General features: G+C 42.7%; 1 protein-coding gene across 2 annotated transcripts in view; it reads right to left on the reverse strand.

The window, feature by feature from the left end:
* Window positions 1-27371, reverse strand: part of DOCK1 (dedicator of cytokinesis 1) — a 604993-nt gene that overhangs the window by 411222 nt on the left and 166400 nt on the right. For both annotated transcript variants that reach the window (XM_036734505.1, XM_036734504.1), the window contains exons 24-25: window positions 23030-23100; window positions 18464-18570 (exon numbers count right to left, since the gene is read on the reverse strand). In XM_036734505.1, the coding sequence (XP_036590400.1) occupies window positions 18464-18570; window positions 23030-23100 (178 nt within the window). The remainder of the gene's footprint in view (window positions 1-18463; window positions 18571-23029; window positions 23101-27371) is intronic.

Here is a 27371-nt window from a genome sequence, read left to right on the forward strand (position 1 = left end):
TGCTTTAGTTCTTCTGCCTTCTACCTAGAGAATTCCTTATATCCTGCGGTTCCGAACCTTTCAGGCATATATATGATTCTCTTTGAATCATAAATTCTTCATTCATAATACACTCACAAAGCTCAGTGCTGTTGTCTGGAGATAACACTGTCAGTGGGCTTCCTCTCTCTTCACTGGGGAACTTCCAGCCTCTCATTTCAAGAAAACCAAATCAAAAGTTGACTTTGGTCTGTGGGTACAATGGTTAGGGTTCAGCAGCTGTAACTGGAGGAGGATAATCATTTCTCCATCTTCCATCCAGAAATATTCTGCTCAAAGAAACAGCAAAATCTCAAGTGGAGGCCAGCCCCAGGAAAGTAAAGACCTTGGAAATCTCCATTTGCCCCAGACATGTGTCTCCCTGCCTCCCCATCGGTTTAAGAATGAAGGAAGCCTCAAGAAATCCTTCAGGCTTATTGTACATCACCCTCCTTCAGACGCTCTGTGGTCTGGCCCAACCATCTTCCCTGATGTTACTCATACCCTCTCCACATTTTTGCATGGGCTTTCCTCCATGCCCAGAACTCTCACTCTCCTCACAGCCACCTTGAAGAGTGCTTGGCTTCCTTCAAAACCTATCGAAGTAACCTCTTGCTCCCCCTCTCGTGATCCCCCTCCCCCACTCCCTCGTCAGTGCTATCTACTGCCCTGTAATTGTTTTGACTCTGTGTCTATTGGTTAGGAACTCATCTCTACCCATGCATCTCCATCATCAGACTACATGGTCCTTGAGGGCAGGTAATATCTCCTTTTCGCATCGGCATCTCTGCACCAAGGAGAGCACCTGGCATGTAGAAGATGTTTAATAAAAGTTGGCAGAATTGCCTAGAACCACCCAGGCATCTTCATGACGAGCATACACAATTATAGACAATAGGATTTCGACATCTGCTCACCGGCTGCTGCCCAGGTCTAAAGCCCAATGATGCACATTGGGATAACGTATGCAGAAGATAACATATTTATCTTAATAAAGAGATATTCAGCAGGCATCTTTATTGACTTCTCAATGCCCAAGAAAAACATCTGGTCATCTTACAAGAGCCATGTTCCAGCCCAATGTGGGCATGAGCATAGCTTTATGCATTTCAAACATTTGCTTTTATGAACACCGAGCAATGTGTTTCTTCATTTGGAGTTTGGGGCCAGGAAACAAATGACCTATAAAGGGATCTTTAATAACCGTGCTCCTATTACATAGCACCAAGATAACGATTAACACTTTTAATGAGAACCAGACAAGAATAGCTCATATAAATGGGGGATGCTCTCCATTAATCTTTTCACAGACAAATCATTTTTTAATAGAGAAATCATCTTATTTTTCAGCCACCTAAGAACTTAATTTAGCTTGGGCTCATCTGCTTCCCACCCCCACTTACCTACCCAGGTAAATCCTGAAGGAAAAGTTATAACTAACTTTTACAATGATCTATGTATACACACATTGTTCTTCATTTGTGCGTGCAACTCAGTTGAATACAACATGCATTTATTAAGCATTTACCATATGACTGGGCCAGGCAACAGGAACAGAAAGACAAAAACCAAAAACATACACCCTGCCCTCAGGGAGCTAACATTCTGAGGGCATGTACAAGGTATAAACAGATAACTAAATGGGAGATGATCTGAGAAGGAAAGAAAGATTGGGGGATCAGAACCAGCTTCACAAAAATGGAACTTGAGTATTGGGCATTGAATCTAGGCAAGAGGACTGACGAAGCCTGTTGTAAGCATGGAGAAGAGCTTGTGCCAAGCTATGGAGGTAGGAGATGAAATGTTGCTTCCTGGGACAGTAAGCAATCTAGTCTGGCTGGAAATTAGATTGTGTGAAAGGGAGTAATGGGAAATCAGTCAGCACGGGTAGGTTCAAGGTAGATCCAATTAGATTTTATGCTACGAGTAATACTGAGCCAGCAGAGATGCTTGAGCAATGGAACAACCTCCCTTCGTTTGACATTCACCCAGCATCTATCACATGGACTTGGACATGCAAGGTCCTAGGCAAGGCTCTAGAGGTCCAAAGACAAGAGTGAAACAAGTCCTGTCCTCGAAATACATGCTGGGGAACAGTACGTTTGCACATAAGTCCATGCAAAGTAAATATAAAACATGGGAGGGGAGGGAGGGGTCACTCACCACTACAGGGTGAGGAAAGGTTGGGGGTGAGCAATGGGACTTGAGTGGAGCCTTCAAGGAAGCAAAGGGACCAGCAAGGTGGAGGGTAGCAGAGCATGTATTCTAAGTTCAAGGCACAGCCTAGGCAAAAGCACAAAGGAGAAAGAGGGAAATTCAGTGAAAGAAGGGACTTCCAGGCCCATCTGATCTAAGCTCTACCTGAAAAAGAATCCCTGCCATCCAACACTATGGAGGAGAAGGTAGTGCTATAAGTGAGGACTAAAACTGAGCAGTTTAAGGGCATCATGTTCTGGCTTCGATCATTCACTCCCCCCAACCCCCATCAATGTACTCGACATTTCAGGCAAACTAGCCTGTTGTTGCTCCCCACATCTGGCCTTCCACCTCTCATCCCAACATCATTGGTGAGGATTGTGCCCCTCACCTAGAATGGTCTCTATCTTTTTACCCCCCTCTCTTGGAATGCCTGGCACACAGTAGGTGTTTATTAAAAAGATTCAGCTCACACATAAGAGGCCTTTCCAAATCCCTTCAAGACTAAGTGATCCTTCGACCTCCACTCCCGGAAATGACTTTGTATTTATTTTATATTTTGCATTTACATAACTGCATATCTAACGTGTGTCTACTCAACCCATTCTCAGCAAAGGGTGAGCTCCTTGAGGGCTAGGATGGTTTTGTTCTTGTCTTTGTAGTCTCAGGGCCTCAAAAGCAGGAGGTGCTTTCTATGTGCCTGCTGTACATAGTTCAGTGGGAAGTACAGTATGCAGAGTGAAAAAAGTCCAAAGAGATGGGTTAGAGCCAAACTATGATGGGCTCTCGCCATCAAAGAGAGGACTGTGCATTTTGTGCAAGAGGTGACAGGGATGTTAAGATGGAATAATCACTGAGCTGTGTATATCCTTGTAAACAGAGACACAGCATCCAGGCAGAGATCTCAAAGAGCCCAAAGACAGAGGAAAAGAAAGATCTCGTAAACTCAAAAATATTTTAACAGCCCTTTTTGTAGAAGCAATTAACTGTGTTAATTAACATGGGTACAGTGATGGAATATTTAAAGTCTGCCCCTGACAAGCAAGTTATAAAGGAATGGAAAAATTAAAGGCATAGATTAGAAAATAATCTGTAGGCAGTTAAACACTGGGTCCATAAAATAGGTCTTGAAAGTATCTCTGGCCAAGCCAATTAGCAATGAAGATAATTCACTACTAATAGCGGAGAATAATCTATTCTTCATTATTGCCTTTACACATATGGGAGGAGGTAATATGCAATAGTGGTTAAATTGCTGAGCTTGCAACCAGGAGGCTTTAGGTGCAAACCCTGTCTCTAAAACTTACTGGCTGTGTGACTCTAGCCAAGTCACCAAGGCTCTTGGAGCCCAAGGAACTTCCCCAGATTCTAAGCTTTATCTCCTAGATCATAAAACAGGTTCTGATCAATATTGGTGGAGGGAACTTCCACACCAAGATTTCCTCCAGATTTCTCTCATTTTTAGTTAACAGATTTAGGGAAAAAGAAAAGAAAAAAATGGCTTAGAAAAAGACTCCATATACCTTATCCATGAAATACAATCTACAGGACAACAGGCTATGAGTCTAAAACAACTTAAATACAAAATGTCTTATTCTATAGTCATTGGGAGATGCTTTAAAAATATTAGGAAAAAGTAATACCCACCATCAAAATGTGCCTGGTGTCCTTCCTTCCTCCCTCCTTCCCACTCCCGCCTCTTCCCAATATCCCTCACCCTCTCACTAGCTCCCACTGTCACAGGGAGACATGCCCTGGGTTGTTAGATTTTGCTATCCCCAGGATCAACCCCCCAGAGCCCAAGCCAGCCTCCAGGTTCTGCCCCCAGGAGCACCCTCTTTGCTTCTCTCTTCCCATGTACCTCTTCTCTGATTAGTAGAGGAAGCCCTGCCCAGTCTGGCACCAGGACACCTTTCAGAACTTGTGTGAAATGACCTTTTGCTGGACTCTCTTAGGTGTCAGCCCAGCTGGCCACCTTGTTCTCTCAGCTCAGTATCTCATCTCTGCCTCTGTCCAGGTTGCCTCCTCCTCATCTCCTTATCATAGATTCAAAGGCTTCCTTGAAGGCTCTCCTCCCAACTGGAGTCCTTCTTAATGCCTAGATTGTTAATGGCCTCTGCCTCCTCAAACCATTACTGAGTGGCCTAGCAAACCAAGCTCTGGAAGTGGTGTCAGGGAGACCTGCATAGGCTTCTCCCCTCAGACACTTATTAACAATGGCACCCAGCACGGATCATTTCCCTTTTCATGCTGCCTCGGTTTCTACATCACTGCCAGCGACACAATCCACACTTCCTCAATGTTCTATCTCTCTCTCAATCTTTAAAACAGAGACAGTAACAGCACTGGGGTCAGAGGGCTTTTGGGAAGAACAAATAAGCCAAGAGTAGATGGAAAGTGCTTTGTCAACCTTAAATGCTTATGTAAATGTTTGCTGTTGGCATCACTGTTATTAGCTCTGCCTCCCCCATGAGAACGTAAGGGTGACAGCAGGGGGCTACTTGTTGTTTGTTTGGGCTTTACTGCCCCAATGCCTAGCAACAGAGCCTGACACACAATAAGAGTTTAATAAATGCTTGCAGATTTGGATGGAGGGAGACCCATGATCTCATCAGCGTGAAGACTCGCCTCCACCTCCACCCCCATGACAGCAGAGAATTAGTCATAGCTTTTCATTCTGGAGTGTTCTAGTCCATTATCTTACCAGAAAAAATCCAGTGAAGCCTATGGAGACCTCCCTCTAGACCAGAGATTTCTCCATAATCTAACCTCTGTGTGTGTGTGTGTGTGTGTATGTGTGTGTGTGTGTGTGCGCGCGCATGCTCAATAGATCCTTTTGGAAATCCAGAGAGGCCTATAGACACCTTCTCAGGATAATGTTTTTAAATGCACACGCTAAAATACAATTACAAAGGAAGCCAATTATAATGAAACCCAGAGATCAATATACCAAAAGCCACAAGTTCACAGACACTTTCAGAGCTGCATTTTAGGCCTTGTACCTCTGGGTACTGGGGCAGGCCTATGGCTCTCCATTTGTTTCCCATCAGCCCCGCAATGACTCCAAATTTCCATAAACCTATGAATCTGCCATGTTGTCTCATAAGCACTAAGCTCTCCCAACACTAATAACCATATTGTGGGTTGTCCATAAATAACAGTGAAGAACTAAGTTAAGTAAAAGAGAGAAAAAAAGACTCTCCCAAAAGACCAATTTAATTTTGTCAAATATCATTTTTTATAGGCATAGAGGCGACAAACACCGATGTAGCTGAGGAGGCCTGAAGAGGCAATTGTCCTTATATGGTAGAGATAAAGGCTTTTCAAAGAAACAGGAGAGAGGGAAGGAAGGAGAGGAAAGGCCTGGAGATTAAAGAATGAGAGAATTGCAAAGACCAAGGCTGGCCTAGGAGAAAAGCAACCAAAATGCACCTCCCTCTTTTCATTGGATACATAGGGAATGAAGGGTAATGAATGTTAGGTGATACTAATAATAACAGCTAGCATTTAGAGAGTGCCTACTACGTGCCGGACACTGAGCTAAGCACGCTACATATACCCTTTCATCTGATCTTCACCACAACCCTGGAGGTGGGCACTAGTATGACCTGCTTTTGACAGATGAGAAAACTAAGGTAAACAGAGGCCAAGGGCACAGAGTCGCATCAGATGCAATCGACATGCCAGGAGCTTTACGGGCAAACTATCATTTTAATTTTTTTTCCACTTTTTTTTTTTTACAAAGCAGGGTTCACTGAGTGGGAGGAGACAGTTACATTCAGAAGTGAACTGATTCAAGAAACCACAGGCATCAATAAAACAAAACCAAAAAAAAAAAAAAAAGGAAAAAGGAAAGAGAAGCCACCTACACAGTCAACACAAAGGAGAATGTTCTGCAGGAGGTATGAGGGTAGCCATTTAATGGAAGAAACACAAGGCTGAAGGAGAAGGAGGAGAAGTGATTCAGTACTCAGAACACGACAGAATTTTCCCTGTAACACTCATGAATTTACATTCTGCACCATTATGGTAAGGACAGTACTTGCGTCCCACATAATTAGTACACTAACATTAGGAGTTACAAACGTGATGTTCCGTCACTAAACCCAAGGCCAATGGATGGGCCAACCAATGTGGACGGAGCCAGTTCTGCATCCTCAAGTTCAGAAGAGTGGGGTAATAAAGACTGATCCCTTCACAACAAAAACAGATTCTCACCCCACTCAATGATTATAATGAGCTTTTACAGTGAAAACGTGCAAAACTTGTCCAGAGTTCTTGAACCAAGGAGAAAAAGGCACATCATCATTGAGGAAAGAAGCCTCTACGTTGGCCCATGTGGTTTCTGTAATGGACCATGATGAGAGAAACAAAGGGGATGAGACTACCCCATTGAGCCGCAGGGAACAGAAGAGGATCTTGTCATAGTCACTGACCCAAGCTCTCTGAAGCAGGAACCTAAGCAACAACCAGCAAACCACAGGATCCCTGTTCTTCCTCAGGCTACATTTCCAAACCCAAGCAGGGCAGCTCAGCTCCAGAGGCACCAGGCATCCCAACCCTGCTTCCTGTCTTACCAAAACCACGGCAGCTAGCTAGCAGCAAGAAAAAGAGTAGTGGGAGCCTGCCAACGCTGCCTTTTATTCCCTCTCTGTAATTACATGACACAGGCATGATTGGGGAAAGTGTTTCCCAGAGGGCTGGGGCCACTCTCGCATGCCTGTACACATATGTCTTCAATAACCTCATGGAGACTCTTCCTAATCTGATGCTCACCAGTTCTCATGCCCTTCTTCCTTAGACACACTTACACTCCAGTGGAGCTAAAAGACTCACCATGGTGGACACCCTCCCCTGATTGTGTAGATCTGTTAACTTTATCCCTGACTTGACCCACTCTACCTCTTCTCCATCTGTCAAAATTCTAGGCCTGTTTAAAGGCCCAAATCAAACGGCATCCCCTCCACGAAGCCTTTCGTGTTCCTTCCAATGTCTCCCCCATGAGATGAGCGCTACATGAGGCCAGGCACTCTGCTTTGCACATCTCTGTACCCCCAGGCCTCAGCACAAAATCAGGCATGTGGTAAACAATAAAGGCTAATGTTAGCTCTCCAATATCCTGTGGCACTTTCTATCAGGGGGATGGAACGATCTTCATCCATGTTCTATTTCTGAATAAGTAATATTCTAAAGAAATACTTTCTGAACAAGTGTACACACACAAACCACGAGACTATAGACTGTAGACTCATCGAAGGCAGAAATCCTCTTCTGAAGCCTCTTATCTACTCTAGGAACTAAAGCTGGGCTTTGTACCCAGCCTGAGGAAGAATCAACTTGTGAGGCAAAAAGTGAAAGCTGGAAAAATAATGGAAGTAAAACCCAAGGACATCAGTTCGAACCCTAGCTCTGGGCTCTACTAGCTCTGTGACCCTGGCTGAGTCTAGGAACCTCAGCCTCCTCTCTAGAACAGGGAAAATCAGACCTGCATTACCTTTCACTAGACCCCTGTGAAGGAAATAGCACAGGAATAGGAGTCATCAGCTACCCAAAAAGACTTACTGGAAAAAGGGTCCATCTTTAGAAAAATATTTATAGCACATCCTTCTGTAGTAGCAAAGGACTGGAAACAAAGTGGGTGCCCATCAATTGGGGAAAGACAAACAAACCACAGCATCTGAATAAAATGGAACAGCCACAGGATGCCAAAAGACATGACCAACGACAGGCTTTCTGAGGGAATTCAGGAGGATTCATACTGACAGATACAGAAGGAAGTGAAGGGAACCAGGAGAAGTTACACAGTAACAACAATGCCATAAGAATGTTATTAATTGAAAGATAAACAACTGTTTCAGAGGACCAATGAAAAAGCCTGCTACCTCCCTCGGGACAGAGGTGATGGATTGGAGATTCAGAATTCTACATGCATTTTAAGATACAGCCAAATAAGGACTTTGTTTGTTTACCTATCCATAGTTAATACAGGGATCCCCACCCCCTCAATAACTACCTAGATGACTCCTCAAGAGTAGCTCCTACATGAAAGTACAGGGGAGGAGGTAGGAATAAGGGTGATGGGGTATGTGGATGCCTCTGCTTGGACCCTAATTCTTTTTTTTTTTTAACTTTGCATTGAATTAATTTATACACTAGTCAAGTTGTGGAGAAGAATTATGACCAATGGAATGAATCATGAGAAAGAAGAGACAGAACCAAAAAAAAAAAAAAAACAAAAACAAAAACAAAAACAAAAGAGAAGCAAAAAAGGCGAGCATGTAGTGCGCCTCAATCTGTATTCAAACTTCACAGTTCTTTCTCTGGATGGAGATAGCATTCTCCATCGTGAGTCCCCTGGAGTTGTCCTTGCCCCTTAGGTTGCTGAGAAGAGCGCAGTATGTCAGGGTTGGTCCTCATGGAATCCATATATCTGTGGTTGTGTACAATGTTCTCCTGGCTCTGCTCCGCTCACTCAGCATTATGTCGTGTAGGTTTTTCCAGGTTGTTATGAAGTCCGTACCATTCCCATTTCTTATGGCACAATAGTATTCCATTACCTTCATATACTACAGCTTGTTCAGCCATTCCCCAATTGATGGGCATCCCTTTGATTTCCAATTCTTGGCTACCACAAAAAGAGCCGCTATAAATATCCTTGTACATATGGGTTGGACCCTAATTCTAACATCACATTTCTCCTTAGTCTCTACTTGGGTGCCTGTGCCTGGAACCCAATTCCAAAATCACATCCAGTTTTAAAATCACATCTCTCCCTAGCTTCAAAGCATTGGCCCTAGCAGTTCCTCTCCAGTTCAAATGTAACATGCTTTAGCAAAACATTTATCTCTCCTCCCAACACTGTGGCCAGCTGCACCTCTAGAATTTATTGGTCCAACTCCCTGTGTAGTGATAATCGGCTGTGCACTGGGACATAATGATATTTACTGCCTACTGACCTTACTGATATGTATTCTAGATATATTCAAATGAATACTGCCTTATATTCATCTTGTCTAACAAGACATTTGACGAGAACCACCTGGATATTTCCAGTCAGCCCTAACCATTAGTTGACTTAGTGACATTTCACAGTCAAAACCACACCTCCAGGTAAACCCACCTTGGGCTATTTCCCAGTGAACTCTGGGTAAGATTCCTGTGCCGTAGATACAAAAAGTATATGTTTCTTTAAAAACTGACCACCCCTTAACCACTCCCTAATCCCACCCTAAAACACCTAATTGACAGGTTTTACCCCCAAATCTCTTATAAAAATTTCCTGCACCCCTCTAAGGTTGCAGGTTCCCTAAGAACTCTCACCCGCTGTAAAGTATAATAAATCTTTGCCACCTTGATTTAAAGGATGCTTGGGATGGCCCTGACCCTCTCCAGTACTCGGGCCCTTGAGGGGAATTCCTCTTCAATGACCCCATCTGGGAAATACAGTCTTGGAGTTCATGGACCTCCACTCCTTCAACCCTCAACAAAGGGATATAGCAATAGGGTCCCCCTCCTCCCCCAAAAAAGGAACAGAAGAAAAGAAAGTCCAGTAATAATCACAAACCAGCAGGGCACCTAGGAAATTTACATGTTGAATTTATTATATGCTGAAAAAGAAGAACAATATTTACACAAAGTTGCTTCACAGTCTCATGTACAATGCTATAGTTTTGTCCAATACAATGCTCATTTCACATGGCATTTAAATTCTGAATAAAAATTAAACATGTATGTATATATGTATGTAGGTAGGCAGGTAGGGTTATTTGGCCCTAGCAGAAAATTTACTTCTGATTTAAAGAGAAGGGGGAAAAAAAAAACAGCCTAAAGGAAGTGTGATTCCATGAGATCACTGATCCATAGCCATTTAGATAGAGGGATAAAGAGGGAGTGTTGAGCCTACAACCCCACTAACCTTTCTTCTCCATTCAGGGACACTCAGAAGGTGCACATTCCATTACTCCATTCATTAATCACCTCTAATGTGATGGAGTCTAATCATGCCTGACGCTCAGACGTGAATCTTAGATACATTCATCGTATTCCATTTTTCTCTAAAATTAATGCAAGACATTTCCAAAAGAAGCATCAACTTGGAACATTGGCACTTCAGGTGGGAGGACGGGGTTTCTGTGTGATAATCATTCAATTACTTAGAAATTTTATTTTCTTGCCAACAATTTCAACTTTCACTTTCTCAACCTTTGTCAGCTGTGTGTGCAACAGTACAATCATGCAGGGGCAGTGATACAAATGCAAAAATTCTAACCTGCCCTTTGTAACTCGCCTTTGAGATCACCCCTCTCCACATCACAGATTCTCTTCTGTGAAGCCTCTAATCTATTTAAGTACCCACTGGCTAGAGTTGTCTGCAGCCATTCCAGACCACCCAACAGTACATACAGCATGCGTAGGAGCTGCAGATCCTCCACCACCAAATGCGGGCATCACCAGGAATTTTAAAGCCATGACCCAGAAGAGGGAAAGCAGGCGGGGCACGTGGAGGGAGGATTCTGGGGCCGCCACAGATTCATGTATGCCTGGCCTTTAGGAAGCCATAGTTTCCTTATTCAGAGTAGGGACGGGTCATGTTAAGGTCTGTCACAGCTCAAACATTCTACACTTCCCTGACCAGATATTCTATGTTCTAAGGTCCTTCCCAGCCCTAATCTCATTTCTAAATTTCCTTCTGACTCTAACACTCCAGGTCCCAGGGTCCCTTTCAACTCCGATGTTCTATATCCTAAGGTCTCTATGCTCCTGGCCAGTGTGAAAAATCACTGCTGTCCCAAGGCTTTGCATTTCAATATGCTTTCCAAAACTCCGGGGTCCTTAACAACTCCTATTTCTTTATGTGGGAGGCTTTCTCTGAATGAATATTGTTGTCATTCCTAAACTCACACAAAGTCCAAAATCAATTTGCAGAGGGAGGCTTTCTCTGAATGAATATTGTTGTCATTCCTAAACTCACACAAAGTTCAAAATCAATTTGCAGAAGATACCATAAGGCAGGTCTATGTTCGGATTCCATTCTGCTGAAATCGGCATAAATTACAAATCACAGTAACTTGCCTAGATGGATGCGTGTGAGGGTGGCGTTTAGGAACCTCCATGGAAAGAGACAAGAAGAGATCTTTCCCAAACACTTCATCCACTTGATATACCTCGATCCTAATAATAACATGGGAGACTGGAAGGGAGGAGATCGTGTATTATCACCATTTAGTAGATAATAGTAATGATGACGATATTTATGTGCTAAGTGCTTCCCAATGATTCCTTCATTTGATTCTAACAACAACCATGGGAAGGAGCGTTAACCAATGGAGGCAAACAGAGGAAGTGACTTGGCCCAAATCCTACAGCTTCGTCCACAACTCTATCTGCTGGGCCACTTAGCTACTGCAGAAACAGAGGCTCGATAAAGACAAAAACAGTGCTCAACCTCAAAGACCTTACCTTCTGCAATAAGGGTCCATCAAATAACTTTAAAAAAAAAAGTGTTAATTGTATTTAACTACAATTAGATTCCTGTATAATTCGATGTCTTTTATTTTACTGTATGTCTTTTACAGGGCCGCCAGGTGCTGCAGGATAGAGCGCCAGGCCTGGAATCTGGAAGATTCGTCTTCCAGAGTTCAAATATGGTCCCAGACAGTTACTAGATGTGTGACCCTGGGAAAGTCACTTCACCCTGTTTGCTTCAGTTTCCTGAGCTGGAGAAGGAAACGGCAAATCACTCCAGTATCTCTGCCAAGAAAATCCCAAGCGGGGTTATGACTGGACATGACTGGAAAAGCATCCATTCTTGTCTTCCTTGGGGAAAGTAGCATTTTCCAAGGATTTCTGCTGGACTACAAATAGTCTGAGAATTCAGTCCTATTTGACAAGAATTCATTATGCATCAGTCTCTGTATCTACTGAATTCAACCAGGATGGACCCTCTCCTACAAACCCCTGGAGCATTCAGGAAGGGGAGAAAGCAACAAAGACCCCATGCACCATCTGAAGGAATCTGAAGTGAAAGCAGAGTTGTCAGGTAGAGGTCAAACACACCCCCAGCTGGATTCCTAGTGACTGCATTGTCCAGAAGAGGAGGATGGGAAAAGAGAAATAAAACCACCCCAATAGCCAGGGGGCTGAAAGGGACCAGGCAGTCACTTGGTTTTCCTAACCAAAAAGGCAAAAACCAGGTGATTTATGACAGGAGGAGGAGGGAGAAGAGACAGAGAGAAGAGGAGCAAGAGGAGGAAAAAAGGAAAGAGAAGGAGGAAGAAGAGGAATGAGGAGAAATAATCATTTTATCTGCCTGAGCAACGAAATGTCCACTAAACCTTAAATTTAGAAGTGTAACAGTGGGCTAGTGATTAGTCCAAGGATCACATGTAGCTGAACTGAACCAGTAGGAATGAAATAACAGGAGTCAGAATTGTAATGTTAACAGTTCCCATTTCCCCCGTGCTTCAAGGTTCACCAAGGGCTTTCCTCGGAGCCGCTACCCGAGTTAGGTCATGAAGGTATCATCAGTGCTGTATGGCAGACAATGCCACTGAAGCACAAAGAGGCAGGTTAATCTGCTCAGTCTCACAGAGTCTGAAAGAATCAAATGTGGAAAATGAACCCAAGTCTCTGGGATCCGACCCAAGAGCTCTTTCTACCGTATGACACCAGCCCAGCAGTGAGCACATGGAAGCGCACCATTTTAAAGTAGGACTATTTTAATTTCAGCCTTTAGCACCCCCACCAGTGAACTACCAGGGATCAGCCCATTCCATCGAAGCATACGGCGTAGCCAACAGGTGCATATATTACACCCCACCCCACAACAGCATGCCGTGGGGCTGGTCGGAGAACCCCATACCAACAGTACGCTTACCAGCACACCAAGATCCCCACAACAAAGGCGGCAGAAATTTTGCCAAAGATAATTTTGAAGACTCTCCCCAGAGCCTTTTTAGAAAGAAGCTCACTCTAGAATGCCATCTTCAGCTAAATCTCACACAGCTGAGACTAAGAAGCAGGAAATAGTGGGATTTGGCTAATTCTGGCCCAACTGGAGAACTCATGAGAGACTGAATCAGGAAGCAATGGTCCAAACGACCTGAATCCAGGCAGCTGGGAAAGAGAAGACAATGCCATCTCCCCTTGTTTGGTTCTTTGCTGTTTCTATTCACGAGAGTGGTTTAACTTTAATTATTTATAGCTAATGTAGGGTGGTCTATTTTGTAAAAGTAATGAAATCTCTGTAATGAGACCTCCCCGGAGATCTCCGCTATTAAATCTCCCCTAACAAGCAGATGAGATGGCTGCTAAATGTTTCAGAGAATCAAGGAGAATGCAGATTAATACAACCGGACAAGCAGTCATAGTACATTAGAAAGGAACTGAGCAGGCCCGAGTTCAAATCCAGCCACAAATATTTCCTTCTCTGTGCTTTCACACAGGCTGTCCCTGAATCAATCAATCAACAAGCCTTGATTAAGCACCAACTGTATGCTAGGTAGAAGATGTAAAGAAAACATGCAGCAGTCCCTGTTTGAAGGAGCTAATATTCTATCAGGAAAGATAACATGGTCCCGTATAAGTATATTCTGAATGAATAGAATATGACTCATGTAGGTTTTGGGAGGGAGGATCCTAGCAGTTGGTGGGGGAGGGAGGGAAGCTTAATCAACGAGTGTTGATTGAATTAACTAAACGGAGTACTTACTAATTGTGTGACCAGATCACTGCTGCCAGAAGCCTGACCTGCCTCCTCAAGGAGCAAGGGGGAAGAAGGAGCTTTGAAGAAGTTAAAATTCAAGGAAAGGTCAGCACGTGTTTTAAGGGACCCCAGTGTATCCAGAATTCAAAAAACCCCAATAATAGCACAAAAGAGTTCATGCCCTCAAGCTACTGCCCTTCTGTGGGGGCACATACATAAAGAAAGGACCCAAGAGTTTTGGAAAGCTTCTTGAATTGCAAAGCCTTGGGAAAGTGATAATTTTTCACACTGGGCAGGATTTTTTTTTTTTTCTGAAAAGCTTACATTAGACCCTGGACAGGATTCTGGGCAGGCAGACCAGGCTGCTCAGGACAAGCTGCCCCTAAAGATGCTATACACAGCCAGTGCAATCTCAGAACAACTTCTAGGCCACAGAGCTAAAGGCCACCTCTCACAGATTTGGCCCATAACCATTCCATAGCCAGCTTCCACTCTGTCTGAGAAGATTCACTACCAAGAACAAAACTGGACATTTGCATTGAGAAACAGAAGGCAATTTCCCCCAGGTCTCAGTCTACCCCTCACTGTCCCCTCGTCTCTTCTCATCACTAACCACTTCCTTTGTTGAGGTTTTTTTTTTTTTTTCTCCTCCAGGAATACCAAGACACTTTAAGGCTGAAAATACTTCTCTTAACAAAAATACACTCTGAAGGTGGAGTTAAAAATGTGGCACCATCTCTGTAATACAAGCTTATCTGGCTAAGTTAAGGTAAGATATAGTAGAGAATTAGTGCAGGTTCTGGGTGCAAGTCCTGCCTAGGTGGGTAGGCAAGTCATATAATCTCTCAGTATCCCCAGAAAACTCTCTAAGGCTATAAATTTAACTAATTTAAACCAATGGAATAAATTTTAACATTCAGATTTCCCTATATTGAGGAAATCACAATCTAACATACGTTATCAATCTCTCTCTCTCTCTCTCTCAAAAAAAAAAAAGCCATTAATATGCTCAAGAAAACACTGGGGCCTAATTAATGCTGTCAAATGCAGTCAAAAACTTTAGAAATGCACTAGAAGTCAAAGTCATGGAGATTTTCATTTCAGGCCTTTGGCATTGCCTCAGTTTCTCCATGTATTCAGTGAGAATCATAAAGAGGAAGGAGTATAGAAGAGTTTTTTGTTTGTTTTTGTTTTTTTTTAAATTATAGACCAATTTCTCTAATGAATATTGATGCAAAAATTTTAAATAAAATATTAGCAAAAAGATTGCAGCAACTCATTACGAGAATAATACACTATGACCAGGTAGGATTTATTCCAGGAATGCAATGCTGGTTCAATATTAGGAAAACTATTAGCATAATTGACCATATCAGCAACAAAACTAGCAGAAACCATATGACCATCTCAATAGACGCAGAAAAAGCCTTTGAAAAAGTACAACACCCATTTCTATTTAAAACACTAGAAAGCATAGGAATAAGTGGAACCTTCCTTCAAATTATAAATAGCATCTACCTAAAACCATCGACAAGCATTATTTATAATGGGGATAAACTAGATGCATTCCCAATAAGATCAGGGGTGAAACAAGGATGTCCATTATCACCCCTATTATTCAATTTGGTACTAGAAACTTTAGCTGTAGCAATAAGAGAAGAAAAGGAAATGGAAGGAATTAGAATAGGAAAAGAAGAAACTAAATTATCACTTTTTGCAGATGATATGATGATTTATCTAGAGAATCCTAGAGAATCAAGTAAAAAACTACTTGAAATAATAAACAACTTTAGCAAAGTTGCAGGATATAAAATAAACCCACATAAATTCTCAGCATTCCTATACATTACTGACAAAGCCCAACAGCAAGAGATAGAAAGAGAAATGCCATTCAAAGTTACTGAAGGCACTATAAAATATTTGGGAGTCTATTTGCCAAGACAAACCCAGGGCCTATATGAACATAACTATGAAACACTTTTCACGCGAATAAAATCAGATCTAAATAAATGGAAAAATATCAATTGCTCATGGTTAGGCCGAGCTAATATAATAAAAATGACAATTTTACCTAAATTAATCTATCTATTCAGTGCCATACCAATCGAACTACCAATAAATTATTTTACTGAGCTGGACAAAATAATAACAAAATTCATTTGGAAAAACAAGAGGTCTAGAGTATCTAGGGTATTAATGAAAAGACATGCTAGAGAAGGTGACTTAGCCACACCAGATATTAAACTGTACTACAGAGCAGCAGTCATCAAAACTGCCTGGTACTGGTTAAGAAACAGGGGTGTGGATCAGTGGAATAGGATAGGTACACAAGTAGGAGAAATCAACAAGTTTAGCAATCTACTCTTTGATAAACCCAAAGAGGCCAGCTTCTGGGCTAATAATTCACTATTTCACAAAAACTGTTGGGAAAATTGGAAAATGGTAGGGCAAAAACTGGGCATAGACCAATATCTTACACTATATACCAAAATAAAGTCAAAATGGGTTCATGATTTAGGAGTAAAAGCTGATACTCTAAGTAATTTGGGAAAGCAAGGAATAGTTTACTTATCAGATTTATGGAAAAGTAAAGAATTCATGACCCAACAAGAGATAGAGAGCATGACAAAATGCAAAATGGATAATTTTGATTATGTCAAATTGAAATGTTTTTGTACAAAAAAAAGCCAATGCAACAAAAATTAGGAGGGAAGCAGAAAATTGGGAGAAAATCTTTGCAACTAGTATCTCTGCTAAAGGCCTCATTTCTAAAATATACAGGGAGCTGAGCCAAATATATAGGAATACAAGCCATTCCCCAATTGAGAAATGGTCAAAGGATATGAACAGGCAGTTTTCAGAGGAAGAAATTAAAGATATCTATAGGCATATCAAAAAATGCTCTGGATCACTACTGATTAGAGAAATGCAAATCAAAACAACTCTTAGATACCACATCTCTCCTGTCAGATTGGCTAAAATAACAAATCAGGAGAATGATAAATGCTGGAAAGGATGTGGGGAAATTGGAACATTGTTGCATTGCTGGTGGAGTTGTGAGCTGATCCAGCCATTTTGGAGGGCGGTTTGGAACTATGCCCAAAGGGCTATAGAAATGTTCATACCCTTTGACCCAGCAATATCACTTCTAGGGTTGTATCCCAAAGAAATCACACAAGCGGGGAAAGGACCCATATGTACAAGGATATTTATAGCAGCTCTTTTTGTGGTAGCCAAGAATTGGAAATCAAAGGGATGCCCATCAATTGGGGAATGGCTGAACAAGCTGTGGTATATGAAGGTGATGGAATGCTATTGTGCCATAAGAGATGGGGATGATGCAGACTTCGTAACAACCTGGAAAAACCTACACGACATAATGCTGAGTGAGCGGAGCAGAGCCAGGAGAACGTTGTGCACAGCCACAGATATATGGATTCCGTGAGGACTAACCCTGACATACTGTGCTTTTCTCAGCAACCTAAGGGGCAAGGACAACTCCAGGGGACTCACGATGGAGAATGCTATCTTCATCCAGAGAAAGAACTGTGAAGTTTGAATACAGATTGAGGCGCACTACATGCTCGCCTTTTTTGCTTCTCTTTTGTTTTTGTTTTTGGGTTTTTATTTTTTTGGTTCTGTTTCTTCTTTCTCATGATTCATTCCATTGGTCAAAATTCTTCTCCACAACTTGACTAGTGCATAAATTAATTCAATTCGAAGTTAAACAGGACAGTTATATGAGCTTCCATGCTGTCTTGGGGAGAGAGGGGGGAGGGAGGGGAGAAAATCTGGAACTCAAAACTATGTACAACCATGTGTGGTAAACTAAAAATAAATAAATTAATTAATTAAAAAAAAAATCATACCAAAGTGGAAACACAAGTGCAGTAGAGAAGACAACCCACTCAAAGCAGACCCCAATCTATGCCCATCTGTCAGGACTTCATGCCGGCCTCAAATAAACAAGCAAGAGCATCGATTATGAAGGCCTGAGGCTTCTGCTCAAAGTGCTCTCTACAAACACAAAACATAACTCCCACTTGTCCAACAAAAAGGGGAATGATGATCTGCCCACCCTTCCCTAATTAAAGTAGAAAGGGGGTTCCCTCTCAATAAAAAGCACTGAGAAGTTATTAATATGGAAGCAAACCTGACAAAGATCAGTCGACCACCACTGTTTCAAAACTCCAGGAAATGGTAGCTTTCTCAAAGGAGTACAAGCACAGGCCCACTCATCCCTCCAAAAAGTCTCTCAGGACCACCCCTTGCAGAGCCGTCTCCCATGGACAATGGGAGCTGATTAGTGTTGCTGTTCAGAACACCCAGGACATCCAGCACACCTGCACATCCCTGCCCACAATCTGTGTCAACTGCAATCTTCTTGCAGGGACTAAACCTTCCTGTTCTTGTAAGAGAGCAACTTTAATGGCCTGAAACCTGTGTTGCCTTATGCAAGGAGGAGTGAGCACCACCAGCAGCCCTACCGAGGCCTGCAGACAATGACTAATGCGACAGTTTAATGATGGCTAGCCTTTGGCTCACCATGCTGGGTGAAGAGGTCACTGTGAACGATCTCAATCAAGCAGTAGAGTTTCTGAATTGTCAGCAAGCCCGTCGGCACGTTGAGGATGAACTCTGTAAACATTTTGCTGTGTGGAAAGAAAAAAAAACAGGACACCTGTTAGGATTTCGTTTCAACGGCCAATGTAGAAACCAAGAAGACGAAAAGTCGTATCAAGAGATGCTCTTCGACACTGAAGAAAACCAGTTTTCATAAAAAGCTATGTAATAAGGGCATCCTCACACTCTCGGTCAAAAATTACTTTCAGAACCTACCTGAAACACTTTCAGGAGGCATTTGAGAATCTCCAGGTTCTAATGAAAAGCACACGGGAGGGAAAGAAATGTTAACGAGGAGGTAGTGTGGCCCTAGAAAATCAAGAGCTTTGGCCGAAATAGATAGAGTCCTCCTCCTCCTCCTCCTAATCATCACCATCATCATCATCACCATCATCATCATCATCACCTTCATGATCATCATCTTCATCCTCATCACCACCACCATCACCACCACCACCAACACCATCATCACCACCATCACCATCATCATCACCATCACCATCACCACCACCACCATCAACACCATCACCACCATCACCACCACCACCATCATCATCACCACCACCACCATCAACACCATCACCACCATCAACACCACCACCATCATCATCACCATCACCATCACCATCACCATCATCATTACCATCACCACCATCAACACCATCACCATCATCACCACCATCACCATCATCATTACCATCACCACCATCAACACCATCACCACCATCACCACCACCACCATCATCATCACCATCACCATCATCATCACCACCACCACCAACACCATCACCACCATCAACACCATCACCACCATCACTACCACCACCATCATCATCACCACCACCATCATCATCACCATCACCACCATCACCACCATCACCATCATCATCACCACCACCATCATCACCATCATGATCACGGCCGGTACTTCTATAGGCCTTTAAAGATGGCAGTCTTTTTGGCTCTGTCCTGCCACTGATCTTCGATGACTGGAGGAGAAGGCAAGGCTGCCAACTTTTGCAGCTATGACTCCCTTAAATCCAATTCAACCCCGTACCGTTGTTGGTCCTCTTTAAGCACCAAGGACAAACAACAATGGCAAACCTGTGAGTCCCATAATGGCCCAAGGAGAGAATCGGCCCACTTTTGTTATTCCCATTTGTCTGGGATTTCATGGATATAAGAAACTCAATCTCCCAATGCTGACCTGCATCTTCCTTCACTGTGTTAGAGACGCCCAACACATGGTGAGGGAAAATAACACAGCCCAGATGTGTCACAAGCAAGGCTTGGATAGGCCTAGACCTGACCTCTAGCCACTATCCAATCCCTCTCTGCTCGGTTTTACAACTGAGGAAGGGAATGAGCAGAGAGGTGGAATCACTTGTCCAGAGTGACACGGCAAGGGAATGTCAGCAGCAGGTCTTCCTGTTAAAACCCTAGTCCAGCCTCCCAACCATTAGGCTACAGTGCCTCATACATTTACTCACTGTTCATAAGATCATAGATTTGGACCTTAACAGTCATCCAGAGAAGTACAGGAGTCAGATGGAACATTTGGAAGTCATTTAAAAAAAATGTCAAAGAAATTTTACATGTAACTAGAAAATAGTTAACTAAATAAATAAAGAATATATTAAAAAGAAAAAAAAAAGAAAGTCATCAAGTTGGGCAGCCTCACTTTCAAATGAGGAAACAGATTCCTTAGAAGTGAAGGCCACACAGGCAGGAAGTGGCAGGGCTGGAATCACCAGTTCTTCTCCACTGATGTCCACTCCTGCCAGGGGTAGAGATGAGAAGGTGTGAAAGGCAAGGAGTGCGCAGGGTTTATTTTTGTGCACAAAACACAGCAGACCCAGTAAATGCTTGTTTCAGATATGAGCAAATACACTAAGAAGCATTTAGGAGAGCAAGACAATAGGTCATTTTCATGCGCAAGGCTATTTGAAGTCAATGAGTAACAAGAACATTCACCTTGGGGTCAGGAGGGCTCAAGGAGAGCTTCACCAACTTGCTATGTGATCCTGGGAAGCTCACTCTCCTTCCATTTCCACATCTGGAAAATGAGAGAGCTGGACTCACTGGCTAGAGGGTTCCTCCCAATCCTAAATCAAGGTTCCCATGATCATAGAACCCGTAAACTTCTCACTTCAGATTTTTGGGGTGTTTTTAGACTCTCTTGTAGTACACCAGTGGATAAGAGATGCTGGGCTGGAGCAAGGAAGACCTGGGTGAAAATCCTAACTTCACTTATAACCTGTAGCCTCTTCACCCTTGGTTTCTTCACCTTTCAAATAAATGAAGCTAATACTTCCAGTAGCAGACATCCCACAAAGCTGTTGTTCGTGAGACTCCAATGACGTGATGCATGTTGCCCTTATAAAGAGACTGTTCATGTTAGCTCTCCTTTCTGCAATGTTCTAAAAGATACCCCCAATGACCGCTCTCTCTTCCTGCTACTGGTAACCAATTCCTTGGTTTAAAGGAGAATATCAGAGTTTTGCTGCCTTCCACTGAAGAAAGGTGTACCTAAGGACAGAATCTTCTGAATTTTTTTTAGAATACCCACCCAAAATTGTATAAATGATGGGAAAGCCCATTGCTAAAATGCACATAAAAGACCAAAATGGCTCTTAGTGTCCCAGTGGCTCCTTAGGGAGCATGCTTAAAAAGCTATCTGGCCATAACATTTTTAGGCTTTATGACCTACATGAGTATAAATTCTATCATCTCTCTGGGTCTCAGTTTCTTCATCTATAAAATGAATGTGCTGGACTAAATAGAAAGGCCCTTTGCACGTCTAAATTTATGATCCTCTGATAGCACTACAGACCAGAATCTAAGGGGGAGGATAAGCCATCACTTGTATCCTGGTCCAACAAATTGGAAATCATTGTAACAGGCAGACATTAAATCTAAATATCAATAATACTTAGTTGCATTCTGAGGTACCACCTCACACCTATCAGATTGGCTAATTTGACAAAAAAAGAAAATATGGGATATTGGAAGGGATGCGGGAAAACTGGGACACTAATGCATTGTTGATAGAGTTATGAACTGATCCAACCATTCTGGAGAGCAATTTGGAACTATGGCCAAAGGACTATAAAAATGTACATGCCCTTTGATCCAGCAATACCACTGCTAGGTCTATATCCCAAAGATACCAAAAAAAATGGGAAAAAGACCTATTTGTACAAAAATATCTGTAGCAGGTTTTTTTCGCTAAGAATTGGAAATTGGGGAGCTAGGTGGCACAGTGAGTAGAGCACTGGCCCTGGAGTCAGGATGACCTGAGTTCAAATCGGCCTCAGACACCTTACACGCTAACTAGCTGTGCAACCTTGGGCAAGTCATTTAACCCCAATTGTAATGCCTTCCCCCCCTCAAACGAAAAAAGGAAAAAAAAAAAGAATTGGAAATTGAAGGGCTCTCCATCAAGTGGGGAATGGCTAAACAAGCTGTGGTGTATGATTATGATGGAACAGTATTGTGCTATAAGAAATGACAAGCAGGATGATACCAGAAGAACCTGGAAAGACTTGCATGAACTGATGCAAACTGAAGTGAGCAGAACCAGGGAAACACTGTACACAGTAACAGCAACATTGTTCAATGAAGAGCTGTGCATGACCTAGCTATTCTCAGCAATACAATGGTCCAAGACAATCCCAAAGGGCTAAAAATAAAGTGTACTATCTGCCTCCAGAGAAATGGCTGAGATTGTTTGAATACAGACTCAAGCATCCTACTTTTCACTTTCATTCTTTTTCTTTTATTCAAGTCTTCCTGTACAAAATGACTAACATAGAAATGTTTTACATAATTGCATATGTATAACCTATATCTGATTGCTTACAGAGAGGGGGAAAGGAGGAAGGGATAAAATTTGGAGCTCAAAACTTTATATAAAAACATTTAAAAATTGTTTTAACATGTAATTGGGGGAAATAAAATATATACTGAAAATGAAAAAAATCATAACACTCAGTTGCTTCAATAATCTGTAATATTTGTTGGCATGTGTACCTCTCCCACCAATGCTGACTGCAGTCCCTGGATATTTTAGTAAATGGTCTTCAAGAGTTCCTGTGACCAAAAGAAAGTCACCCCTTGGTAGCCTCTCCAAGCAATGGTTGGCCAACAGTCACAGAATCTCATCTGTCACTTTCCAGCTTGGAAGGAGAAACCGGAGTTTGTTCCCATCCCATTGGCAGAGCTGTGGAAGATGTGGGCTGAGCACCGAGCTATGATGAGCCATGAGAAAGGTGAGAGTAAAAAACTAAACCGCTTTGTGTGGTGAATTGTTTAAGTATTCGTTGGGAAGGTATATTTAAAAAAGAAAAGAAAGCATGAGTTAAATCTCCAAAATTACTTTTTAGTTCAATTAAAAGTCCTAAATGTGTAGACATAATAATTACAGCATACTTGTTACCAAGAATGATAGCAAATACAAAACAGAAGATTCTCCTGATTTTCCCTTACCTGAGCTCTTTAGGGTCAAACACCACTTTCACATCATTGACAATCGTGGGTAAGTATTTCAGGGCTGCCCCCTGCAAATCAATAACAGAGGAAAAGAGTTATCTGACCAAAGCTGGTATGGTAGTAACAGCAACTTAACATTTTCATGAAAAATACTATTGATAACACTAAAAACGTAAGAAAAAAATTGCAGTACGATGAATTTCAGAAGTAGTTTGTTGTTCAGTTGTGTCTGACTCTTCATGACCCTATTTGGGGTTTTCTTAGCAAAGATACTGGAGCAGTTTGCCGTTTTCTCCTCCAGCTCGTTTTACAGGAAACTGAGGCAATCAGGTTAAGTGACTTGCCCAGGGTCAAACAATTAGTAAGTGTCTATGGATGGATTTGAACTCATGAAACCCAGTCTGTCTGATTCTAAGCCCAGTGGGTTATCCATGGCTTGACCTAGCTGTCCAGAAGAATTAGCAGCAGGAAAAAAAGCACAGAGCTACCATTGCAAGGAAGTTTAGAGAAAAAAGACTGAAACACTCTCCATTCATAAGAGAAGGAAACTGAGGCAAATACAATGACTTGTCCAGGGTCACAAAGCCAATCAGTGGCTAAAGCATGATTTGAGCTTGGGTCTTCTCCATGCCAAATCCAGCAGTCTTTTTATTGTGCCACTGAGCTGCCACTTTGAATTCCTATGTTTCAAAACTTTTTAAAGTATAATGTCTTATAAAGACAGCAGGATTCTCTCCTAAAAATGGAATGAATGAATGAATAAAGCATTTACTATGTACAATCCACTATGCTAAGCCCAGGAAAGATAAAAAGAAAAGGAAGTCAGATGGAACAAATCCCACAGTCCTCAGGATACACTGGAAAAGAGCAATTCCACTATGAAAATATCCATTTCTGGTATGGAGCCATTAGACAGTGGGAGGGATCTGGGTGGCCAGAACGTCCTCTTCAGGGTCTTCAGGGCTCAAGCACATCACAGAGCAGTTGCTAGGCTGCATCCCCACAGAGGTCACCGCGCTAGATGACTGCTGAAGGCTCTGGGTAGAAATCACGGCTATTCCCAAGTTTCTTCGTTCAGGGTCCCAGGCTGTCTCCATCAGGCTAGGATGGAGGTGCTTGTCAGAGTGGTGATCTGATTTGCCTGGCTCCTGCTGCCCCCTATCTCTCCTTCAGAGGACCTGGATGCTGTACCAAGGCTGGCCTCTGTGTCCTGTGTGTGGCAGTGGGTGAGGATGACTAGCCCACAGTCTCCACGGAGACTCTTCCTTAGGGTACTACCATCCAATGAAGGTGGGCCAACAGCCTCAGGGACTCTTTCTCCATTGAGAATTCCACTCTCTTCCACTGAGACATTGCCTTTCCATCACTATGGTCTCCTTTGTCAATAACCATTCATCATCTCTTCCACAGCAGCCCTCTCCGCATTCAACAGATGTCACACTTTACATTCTCTGATTATTAATTTTGTCTTCTAATAACTCCAACTTCAAGTGTATGTATATGCATTTGTATGTGCTCGTGCATGTCTTTCAAACAGACAACCGGACACAGAACAAAAGAAATCCATCTCACACACACTCACACACACACACACACACACACACACACACACACACACAATTAGGTGCTGCGATGATTTTCTGGCCCAATGCCTGCCACGGTAAAGGGGTTCTACTGGATTTATGCAACATCACAAGCAAAAGAAGTAATAATTGTTAAAAATAGAATATTGCTCGATTACTTATGTTATAAAGATTTAGGTTCAGTGATTGCACGATGGCTGCAAAGAATAAGCTCCCATCCCGGCTGAGTTGTTCTGAAACGAGCAAAGATACATTTTTCCTGACAACTAGTAGCATCAGTGTGCACAGCCAGACCAGGAGGCTGGGGTTGGGCTCCTCAAGCACCGGGCTGAGTCGGTAAGTTTCCAGGGGGCGAGGAACACGTTGGTTGCATTTCCCGTATCCTGCGTCCAACAAAGCATTCAGTCTGTAGGTGCTTTAATGAATGCTATTCGAAGGTGGCAACATCAAAAAAGCGACATCAACAAACAAACTTCGGGACTTTTATAAACCCACCTTCACTTCTTCCACCCTCAGGCCAGGAGGCTTCTCTTAACTGGGGCACATCAGGCCCTGAAGTGCGCTCAACATCCGTGCCTGCGCTTAGCTGTGATGGGAAAGATCCATAGCCCAGCAAGGAGAGGAACAGGCCATCCACACAGATGCAAAGCAGAACTCTCCTCCTGACCAAACATATAGGGGTTTTTTGCCTCGTTGCTTATTTGCCCATTTTTTTGCTTTTATTTTTGTTTTATTTTGTTTATTTGTTTTGGGGGGAGTGGCGTAGTGGGGTTGAGGTATTCTTAGAATCCTGTGTGCCAAGTCTGAAGTCAGGAAGACTCGCCTGCGTGACTCTAAACCTGGCCTCAGACACTTACTAGCTGTGTGACTCTGGACAAGTCATGTAACCTCTGCCTCTCTAAGATGGGGATAATAGTAACATCTACCACCCAGGGTTGTTACGAGGTTAAAAGTGAAATGAGAAACTATTTGTATAAAACTTTGCAATGTGTAAAGTGATATACATATAAATACAAGACAAGGAGAGAGAGACAGAGAGAGAGAGAGAGAGAGAGATAGACAGAGACAGAAAGAGACTGACAGCGAGAGAAAGAGGTAGAGAGAGAGAGAGACACACAGACAGAGAGGCAGAGACAGAGAGAGAAAGAGAGAGAGAGAGGAGAGAGAGACAGAGACAGAGACAGAGAGAGAAAGAGAGAGAATTCCTCCTTGGAGTCATAGCAAGTGTATTTCTGGTTCTTCAACCCTCCTCCTCTCATTGAAACATTAACTAATACAAGCATGGTCCATAAGCCAACAGCCAGAGGATTTAGGCCTAATGGAATCTCAAAGCACTAAGAGTTTTTTCGGGTCCTTACATCTTTAATTGGAAGCTAACAGGCACGAGTTAGTGGTCAACCTCCTTTGCCTGGACCCACTGTGAAGTTTTGGGAGAGAGTCTGGCTTGCCCAAGGCCCTGCAGTCAGAAATCTAGAGATGGAAGAGATCTCCAAAGTCTTCCAGTCAAAATCTCCTTTGAGAGATGAGAAAAGTAGAGGGTGAGTCAAGAGCCTAATGTCTTCCCAAAGGGAAGTAGATGAGATTCACGTGAGGATCATCCAACTCCAGTTTCAACCCTTTTCTCCTTCAGTGTCCACAGGCACTTCTCTCTGCCCCTCCACCCCAATGTTAATCTTGTCTCCTATCCATGACTTTCTATGTCTGGGGCTTTACAAGGCATTTCCTTATCGCTTTCCCTCAGTCACTCCGATTCTGCCCCACTAGATCCCAACACCCAAATGACAGGCTATAAGTGGTCACATCCATCTGGCCCCCATGCATGGAGGCTGACAGTCTAAACAGTTGTTTTTCCTCCAGCCCTTTTAACCTTGCAAATGCAGATTCACACATCCATATTCAAATATTTTCTCAAGCAGTCTGTCCTAAGTCTGTATTTCAATCTCAACCCAGCTCAATGCAATAATATAAAATTAAACTTTAACAGATTATGGCAACAGGCTCTTGAGTTCTAAGGCCTTGTGACAATTCCTAGTTGATCCATTAATATAGAATCGATTTTTAACTATCTTTTATCATTATTATAATTAGCAGCCTATAGCTACGTGCAATATAAATATTTTATCGTTGAGCATTTATCTAGCTGCATTATTCACACATGAGATCTTATGCTTAATTCAGTGAAAAGCATCAGTGATGTGCTTTATGAGTTTATATTTATCTGTATAACAATATGATCTTAGAGATGGAAGGAACTTCAGGAATTCTCCTGTTTGGGCCTCTCACTTTGCACATGAGGAAGATGAGGTTTTGTTGACTCCAAGTTCAGAATTCTTGGTACTGTGCCAAAGGGGTTTTGTGAATTTTCTGGCCAATCTGAAAATGGGCAGATGGGACATGTACAACTACAAAGAAGAGTGTGATAGAGGTATGTGTGGGTTGGATAATTGTGAAGACTTCACAGGGTATGTCTAATGGAGAGGTTTTGGGATTTGGCCTTGTAATTTTGGGAAGGCATGCCCTTCCCTCTCTCTCTAAGATGTTAGAAGATAATGAACTTCCTGTGAGCTATTTGTTCTCTGCTCTGGGAAGGGTCTCTCCTTCCCCCATCCCATTTCTCCTCCTAGACTTTCAGCCGCCACCCTGGCAGTTGAGTTCTGATAGGGAAAAACCTGGACGAACCGGATCAATCTTGGTCCTCTGTGTAGTTCTCGAGCCTAGATTGTAAGCCCACCCACCCCAGCCAATGGTGACAAGGG

Source organism: Trichosurus vulpecula, chromosome 8 (genome assembly GCF_011100635.1).
Source record: "Trichosurus vulpecula isolate mTriVul1 chromosome 8, mTriVul1.pri, whole genome shotgun sequence".
Classification (NCBI taxonomy): Eukaryota; Metazoa; Chordata; class Mammalia; order Diprotodontia; family Phalangeridae; genus Trichosurus; species Trichosurus vulpecula.